This window comes from Charadrius vociferus, unplaced genomic scaffold (genome assembly GCF_000708025.1).
Source record: "Charadrius vociferus isolate BGI_N301 unplaced genomic scaffold, ASM70802v2 scaffold220, whole genome shotgun sequence".
Classification (NCBI taxonomy): Eukaryota; Metazoa; Chordata; class Aves; order Charadriiformes; family Charadriidae; genus Charadrius; species Charadrius vociferus.
In genome coordinates this window covers 734,292-743,492 of record NW_009646506.1, presented here as the reverse complement: position 1 = coordinate 743,492, position 9,201 = coordinate 734,292, and the positions used below count along the sequence as shown (strand labels likewise).

The window sequence follows — 9,201 nt, the reverse complement described above, 5'->3', positions numbered from 1 at the left end:
GTGACTGAACTGTAAAAAAATCCTTCTAAAATGGAAACAAGTACTTATGTTTGTTTCTCCTTTTTTTTTTTTCCTAGCCGTACTTACAAATGGCTTAGTAACACACAGTGGCATAATTTATGACTTTAATAATGATGGCCCCAATGCAGCACAGCAACTGCAAATATGCCCAGTTTTCATGGTACAGTTCAATCACTTGAATCACCTTGAGAATCGCAGGGTTTTTTCCTCTGCTGATTTAAGCAAAGTTCTCATAATAGCAAATTCTGTTACGTGAAATACCTCACCGAAACAGAATTTCAGCTATAATCAAATTTATTTAAATGCAGTCTCATGCTCTAATCTATCTTACAACGAATGCTGAGACCTATACTGGCTCTGCCACTAAGCCATGAATCCAAAACTGGTAAAGGAGAGAGGGACCAATATCTCACCTCAAAGTCAAACAGCTGAAAATCACTGTGTAGATGCTAATGGCTCATCTCTAATTTAACTTCTGTCCCTTCCACTCTGTTGCAATAGTAGGTCATTTAAAAAAAAAAAAAAAAAAGAAAACATCCTCAATCATCTTCCCAATGCCCTTCCTACAATGGTGGCTTCTTTTATTTATCCAACAATTTCTCTCATGGTACTTCCGTTAATACAGTACATGTGAAAATGCTGTCTCAAAACTCATCTGATGTGGTTAGTAATTGGCTTACCGATATATCTCTTGTGAAACACACTCATAAAGCTCCTCAGCAGTGAATTTTATACTGTTATTTATCTAAAACAAAGAATAAAGAATTAACGTAGTGATTTACTAAGTATCACTATCAATTACAATTATACAGCTGGTATAACAGACATGGTTAATGTATTACCTAACAGGCTCTCAAGTTGAGACAGTACATAAAAGAAGTCATCCTATGTATTATAAAACCAAATATTACAAATTAACAATCATGACTGTATATAATGGGAGTGACAGGTATCACTCCAGCTCCCTTTTCTAACAATTTCTGCACCAATCTAAAAGACCTTAAACAATTCTTCCTCCCCTCTTAATTTACCCTGCAGTTCTATAGCAAACGCAATAAATTCTGATTCGCATTAATTCCATAAACACTCACCCTGTATGTACAGGCCCAAATCCCAAGTATGTTTTTCTGTATAGGAGAGGACTGCAAATCTGAAATACGTAATATACTAAATGGAAAATACCTCCATTCTACTGCAAACATTCATTTCAATTTCTCTTCTTAAAATCCTTCAGCACAAATGAGTTAAAACTTCGTGAATAACTAGTAATTTCAATGTATCTTTTTTCCTTTGAACTGCAGCCTTTATTCTCCATAGTGCAATGTACTCTCTTCTTAAAATGGCTAGGTCAGGGATGTTTTGGTGACTTCAGCTTCAATGCTTTTTACTCTCGACAGCGAGTCATTCACAACAAATGAGTGCTCAGCAAGTCACACAAGCAACCCAAATACCGGTGGAGATTCAAACAACTTTTAGTAGGTGCCAACCAAAAATATATTTTTATGCCCAATGCCTAATAAGTAAGAGCAAATGTTCAAAACTCCAGCTTAGTGGAAACACAATGATGAGACAGCTAACCTCATAACTAATTTAAATAAAAAACTGTAACTGAAGTGTATCTGATAAAACATTAAAGAAAACTTCATACCTCATTGCTTATGAGTACGTTATAGAGGGTCCAAATATCTTGGAAACTACTGGTTGGGGTCAAAATTCTGAAAAAGAAAAGTTTTGAGATTTTTTTAAGCAAGTATAAAAGGATTCTATGGAAGAGTGAAAAAATAGTGAGAAATGCTTCATGAAAAAAAGTCTAATTACTTTCTTTAAACAAAAAGGAAATTCTGATCTTTGAAGAATTTTCCCTTCCGCCCATCCTTTTCCATTCGTCTAAAAGAATTAAATGAGCTTATTATTTTTGTAAGGACTTCCTATGAAGGTTTTTCCTAATTAAAAATTCAAGTGATGTTTTTATGAGCAATTTCTCTATATAGACAGGAAGAAACCCAGCAATAATTAAAAGCCTTTTGTTTCACATAAGCAAAGCCCGCTGTATTAATGTGCAGCAACAGAAAAATGACATGCAATACAAAACTTTCCCACGTTAGCTAAAGCTTTAACTCCCTCCCTCCAGTATTCTAATGTACAGCTCAAATGCTACAATTTACATACCAGTTTTGCTACTTCTAATAACTAGTTCCCACCCAATATTGAGAAGGGAAAATGGGATTTGAGAGCTGAAGAGAGGTGTCTTTATGAAAAACCTAGTATCACAGGAAATACTAGTATTATATTTAGCCACGAATGCACACAGCAGTCAGCACTGCAGTCCTTCCCAAAATCTAGTCCTTGTTCATTGGAGATACCTTGTTCAAACGGAGGTACCACCTGCAGAAGAAAGCATCGGTTTTGGTCTCTCCGTAACATGTTGTGAAGTTCTGAGGTATGTACACCCTTTTTCACAAAGCTCCAAAAATGATCCAATAAGGAAGTTATTCTCTGAAAAATTAATTCTCCTAATCTATTTAAGCAGATATAATTCAGTTATACCTCAGTGTAACTTAATTTCAATTCACTAGGAAAAAACTGAACCCTCTTAAACATTACAAAATGTAAACTAAAATCTACATTAAAAACCACGTAACACTTTAGATATATTACAAAATACTGATAAAATTATGCCTTATGTAAAGTTTCAAGCATGTAATTAATGACTAAGAAAATGACTGAATTTGGAAAAAAATAGTAAAAAAAAAAAATCTTTTTGGGAAGCTCTATTTACTTTCCCATGGGAAAGTGCCCAAGTTCTCCCGTCCCTTGCCTTGCAAGCTGTAAGCCTTTATAAATGATTTAATTAGGAATTGAAAAAAACGGGAAACTAACAGAATAAGTTAAAATTCCCAGTTAAAAACGACACTGTACTTTAAACAGGCTGGAAGACAGTGACACACCACAGGATTTACCGTAAATAGTAAGCCCACTGCTTATTTTCATCATGATTTTATATAGGAATTATCACTGTTACAAAAATTAGGCACACATTCTTTCTCCCTTCATAAGAAGTTGTACCCAGAATTTTTTTCTTAAACTAAAACACTTAACCTGCCAACTAAAAGCCAGCAAGAGAACCAATTGGCTAGTTTTCCTAAAAATACCCCAAAGCCTTCAACTGCTGCCTCAGTGAGAAAGCTATCAGCTTTGACAGCGCAAAACCCCGGCAGAGACAATTTGGCAAACGTCCTTGGAAACGCTGGGAATCTTGGCAGCTTGGACTGCATCGCAGCTAAGATTCCCACCGACCAGCTCCATGTAGCCATTAGCCAGCAACCGTCTGTGTGGGACAATACATCAGCTTTAGCTATCGCATCGGTCATCTGCAACATAAATAAATGAGCTTGGGAAAGTGTGATTTCTATTGCTGATGATTTTTGTACCGCTCTGCCTCCTATTTCATGCAAAAAGGAGGAAAGCTTGCGCGTTTGTTTTCATAAAACTCAATGCAGAGCTGTATAAAACATAAAAGGTAAGATAGTAGTAACTTCACCTGAACGCCATTACATATTGCTACACAGTATACTGGGGTAAAATACATTCATCGCCGTATTTTTCCTGCGGTGCCAAGGACACGTACGCAAGGGTGTACGATAAGTAGGACTACTGCCACAGTTGAGCTGCCGGTGGGAAACCCAGCCAGGTAAGCTTTCTATAGGAAGGATGGAGCGTGGGGGAAGGGTGGCTGGTGAAAAAAAGAAGAGCTGTATTAATTATGTGCTTCTGGATTTTGTGGAAGAAAAATGTATGTACGAGCTACGAAAAGGTGAATGAAGAGAGTGAGAGAAGAGTGGAAGGCAGGATTAAACAGTGCTGCCTTTCCCTTTGACTACCAGGCATCTCCCAAGGCCGAGAAGTGGCTAGAAACTTCAAGTTTCACTCTGTTGTTCTTAGCAAGACTACATTTAATAAAAACCAGTTTGAAAGTAATTTCTGAAGCAGTATTAGACCAGAATTCCAAGGTCATCTAGCCACAGACCCTTAATTCTACTGTGTGTATGACAGCAGCCAACATGCCACCCACATTTCCTTTCTCTTTGCAAACGTTACACCATGAAAGCATCAGCATCACATACACTGTATTTGATCTTCTCTTACTGAAGGGAGCATTTTTCAAGAATTACTAGGGAAAGTAAACAATTTATTTATTAAAATTTCTGAATCTTGACAGCAGTCAGAAGGCTGCAGACTTAATTATTCCATTGATGTTTCCCAGACTATGCAGTCTATGCACTCAACAAGGTAATCCTCACCATTCATTGTACTCATCTCTTGTGAGGGCATAAAATTGACAAACATGCTTATTTTTGTACTGCTGACCAAAGTGTATTAGCAAACTGTTAAAATTATCAGTTTAGCTCACTATATGTTACCAGACCCCAGGTAGATGTACAAACCGGCTGTGCTTCCAGTTCTTTAGAAAAAAAAACAAAGTAAAATGTGTAAATAAACACACAAGTAACTTAGCGTTAAATCCTGTAACCTATTTTATGGCGTTTGCTTGGATCATGACATTGACTCTGGGTTTATAACATGAAATTAAAAGTCTGACATTTGGCTCAAAGCTTCACAGTATCTTCAAATAAAAGACATTTGTTGTTTTCAAGGAAGAACCATTGCTACACACAGAGTACTGAAAAGAAGTTGGTGAGAAAAGCTTGCACAGTAACTTCCCCCCACAAATTCTTAACAGGTCAGCATTCATAAAACATGCTTATTGCTGTTTTCAACTAAATAGGAACTTGAATACAAGGCTCCAGTCTTGGAATATATTTTTCTGTAGAAAATTGTAACACATTCCTGTCTGCAGGGCAATGATTTCACACCACCACTGCTGTCTAGTGGTTTTAATCATTATCTGTTCTTTTCATCTTCTGTAGCCACCATTCTGTTTTATGGAAAATAGAAATTTTATGAGAAGATGTACACTGGGAAATCTGGACATGTTTGTATGCACATCGACTACAACTATTACTTCATTAAATCAAGTTGATCTCATTTTCATCAAAGTTTCTCGGTGAAAAAAGTCTGCCTCGGCCATCAAACTATGTTTAGAGAACACCATCTAAATTAATAATACATGAAGCAAACTGGCTCTTAAGTGAAACTCTTCTAAAGAGCAATCTGAATCTCAGTATTGTGGCCACTGCAATATTTAACCACTGCTTTTTTTTCTTCTCTCCACCCGACACCAAATGTATTTCAAAAGCAGAGGGTAGAAAGCCACTGAATCACTTTGCCTTTCCTACCAACACAGCCATGCAAAACCAAACTACAAACGAGCCCACGTTATGTACTTCAACATTTAATTAATCCAAACTTCATACTTTGAGCAGGTGTTGGCATGAAAGCTGGATTGCCATTAAATGCAATTTGTTGATCAAGCTAAAATCAACAGTATGTTTCTATGTAGTTTTCTGAAAATATTCGGTACATGAGGTAGAGAAAAGCATGTCAGAAAAAGACACAAAACATGACTATAGGTACCAGCTACAAAATGGAGATTAGATATTGTTCTTGGGGCAGAAGGGAGAAAGGAGAGAGCGAGACGTAATGATTTCTATCTTGTAAGCAACAGGGCTTCTCAATCCACTCAGAATGTTTCTTTACCTACTGTCCTGTCACTCATCTGATGCCAAATGCATGCATAGACTGTAAGATATGTTAATCAAAAATGGAATTGGACAGGAAATAGCTCAAGATGTGGTTCCTCACTCATGCAGAGAAAAGATTTGGGAAACAAGCAAAGCCTATTCGAAAAGGATCAGAAAATTAACTTATCAAATAGAAGGAGAAAAATAAAAAAAAACAACCCACAAGGCAATTTGGCAGTGAAAGCAGGTCAGCCTGCCAGCTATTCACAAACACTAAAATTCTGGGCAATGACAAGTAAAGCATATGGATAAAAGTCATATGAGACTACATGGTAATCGCTCTCAAATCCGGCCAAACCTCTATACCTCAGTGTTTGTCACACTGAGCCATTCCTCTTTAACAGTTCTATGTAATCGCCTGCGGTGTAAGACTGATAAGACTGTCATAAAGCATTAACCAATCCAATAAATCTGTACGGTTAATAAAAAAAGCATATGACTTAACTGCATAAAAGTCAAATTGACCTATTAAAAGTCCCATTTAACCTCACTGTCGGAAGGATCAGGGAAGCAAAAAAAGACAAGAAATGGAAACGCAAAACTTCTAAGCAGCTTATTAACAATTCCTCATTATACTGCACTGCAATAAGGGACTCAAACGGGTGTTACAATGATCAACACACGCCAGAGTTTTGTTCAACCTATTGGGAAATGAAGGGTATTTTTCCCAAAATAAAGTCAAGTTCATTCTTTCTTCTATTGTGGAAGTGCTTCAGATGTGCTTCAGACCCTAGGGCCACTTTGTCCAGATGCCTACTATTCTCTAGCTTTACAAGGTCAGAAAGGACCATGGCTTTTACAGAACTAACTCATTTATTTGAACTTTTCTGCTTTCTAGACTGGCTTAAAGGCAACAAGGCTTAAGCAGCTGCCACAGCATCACCTCTGCCCTGTTCCTTGTTAAGCGCTGGCCAGTTCCAGCTGTATTTGACAGAGGCAGAGGTCTTGAAACTTTTTAATTTCTTACAGCTCTCATTAAAATAGGCAGGATGGTAAAGGACAAATCTGGACCCTGGCAGCAGAGAAGGCTGTAGATAAGTTCAAATTAATAGGAGATGGCAAAGAATCCATGTAGGAAAGGAAACATTGTAACTAGGAGAAAACCTTTTGTCAGATACTACACATTTTCAACTATATCAGACATGATAATTAAATTACATGATACAACACTACAGAAAGATGAGCTTTGGAAATGCTATTACTGATGTAAAGTGTTTTTTTAATTTGTAACCAAGGGGATGTTTCCACACTACTGCTGACCCCCAGGGAGGGACATTTCTACATATAATGCCCCTCTGCAAGATGCCTTACGGCTCACCCAACTGTAGTCCCGCTCTCAGCCGTGCCAATCTGACTATGTGTGGTCAAAATGCTCCACGGAGGAGGGTATAAATCCTCCTCTTGCTCACCATTCAGAATTTACACAAATTACGTTACACGTGTTCAAGAGATCAGAAGATAGCTGACAGGTAGCACCGTCAGCCTGATCTGCCACTACGAAAAGGAAGAGGGAATCATGCCCTGTGTTGTATAATGTTTAAACACAGTATTTCCAAACCCCATTTCTCATTCATAGCAAACTCTGTTTACCTTGGAAAATCGCACAAAGCCCAGCACCCTGAGGCTGAAATTTACATTTAAGTAAGTTAACTGTTCTCCTTTAGTGGGTTAAAGACATTTCAGGTTTCACGTAAAAAAATAAAAATCAATCAACTAGTGGTAGGAAAGTCTAATACTTTTTGAACTGGGAGTTAATCTCCATTTTATTTCCAGAAGGAGACTGCATGCGGAGGAAGATTAAAAGTAAAGCTCTTAAACTAGAGACTTTATGATAGAAATTGCTAAATGCCATGGCAGTCTGAGGGAAGGATGACAGTTTTCTAACTAGACACCAAGAAAAAGAAATACCAGTTACTCCATTAACTAGCTGAAAAAACAAAGAGGAAACAGTTTCTCTACATCTGTAGTATTCTGGTTTTAAATTAGTAAAACTGTAGAACTGGTTTTAAATTATTTAATCCCAAAACATTCAACTCGGTGATCAGGTCTCACACAGTAATGCTTTGCTACATTACTGAGAAGATCTTAAAAAATTATGCTTTTAATTTATATATGTTTTTGGAGTTCTCATCTAAATCAGTGCCTTCCAAACAAACAAAATCATTGGGACTTTGAGAGAAATTCCATTTAGGTAAAATATTAGAAAAGCAGAATTCAGGTTACTGCAGTAAGTAACAGTTAAATATTTTTACAGCTGACACTATGAGTATTATATCTAAGAGTATATGCTGTAAATTTTGAGTGATTTTAAAGTTGGCATGTGAACAAAACAATTATCTCTTAGCAAAAAGATGAAAAAAATCAAACTAGAAATAACTATAGCAATTCACCAAAGACTAAAATTTCTTTTTTTTCTTCTGTTTACAAGAATTTCTTATGTAAAAGAAACTTGGGCAGGAAATGTGAAGATAGTAAGGCTTCCATGTAAAATTCCCTACGTGTGCATATAAACCCTTGAATCAGAAGTTACACTCAGCTGAGGGAAAATGTTGGCTAATGTAAACGGCTACAGATAAATTTAAATGCTGCTGCTGAAGCCTTTGAAAGGGTAAGAAAACTATCTGTATCCAATATTCCATTCAGCATGTTAATAGGAAGATGTAACAGCAAAAAGACACAAAATATGTTTCAGTTGATTGATCATGAAAACCTACAAGTACTTCCCATCTTCTGCTGGTATTGGTGCACACCTTAATTTCAACAGGTGAAAAGAGAAACACATCCTGCATGCAGAAAGTGGAAAGATGTTATGGTGTAATTTAAGTATAGAGTCAAATATTTCTCAAGTATATATACCCCACGTTAGCGATACCTTGCAAGGCATTCTGCACTACTTAGAACAAGATCTGTAAAAGCTAATGATCTGTGGTAAGTATTTAAACCTCTCTTCTTTCCAAAGATGAAAGGCCCAAACAGCTTCGAGCAGAATCGGTGGAAGTATTTCTACAAGTGATGAAAGATTTGGCACAAACTTGAAAACCCCAAGTTGTAGAAATACTTCTGTTGCCTCAAAGAGTTTCTTGAAAACCAAGAAGTCATTTTAATGATTTTGAAAGATAATTATTTTAATTTATTTTAAAGATTTAATTGAAGAGATCTTAAATTATGTCCCCTAATTAACTGGTTCCAAATAATACTTAACATAAATACAAGTATAAACCATCACTGAAAACAGCCAGAAATATTATTCAATCCAAAATTATTCAAAAACATATCATGGTTTTACAATTTCACGTGAAGTATAAATTTCAGAGGTTCAATAATCTTTGTTCATTGCTAGTCAATGTAATAAATATCAACACATATAATACCATCTCCTGTCAAAAGTGGAAAATAGGTATTTGATGCTCCCTTGTTAAGTGAGTAAATCTCAAGAACACACTGATATAACATGGTTTGTGAGGATCAGCTATATTTG

The 9,201-nt window shown here is 36.4% G+C and overlaps 1 protein-coding gene across 1 annotated transcript in view; it reads right to left on the bottom strand.

Annotated features, from left to right (window-relative positions):
• Positions 1-697: 697 nt before the first annotated feature.
• The window catches only part of SWT1 (SWT1 RNA endoribonuclease homolog (S. cerevisiae)), a 31,210-nt gene continuing 22,706 nt past the window's right edge, over positions 698-9,201 (bottom strand). The window contains exons 16-17 of the mRNA XM_009884493.1: positions 1,670-1,736; positions 698-766 (exon numbers count right to left, since the gene is read on the bottom strand). Coding sequence (XP_009882795.1) covers positions 698-766; positions 1,670-1,736 — 136 coding nt within the window. The remainder of the gene's footprint in view (positions 767-1,669; positions 1,737-9,201) is intronic.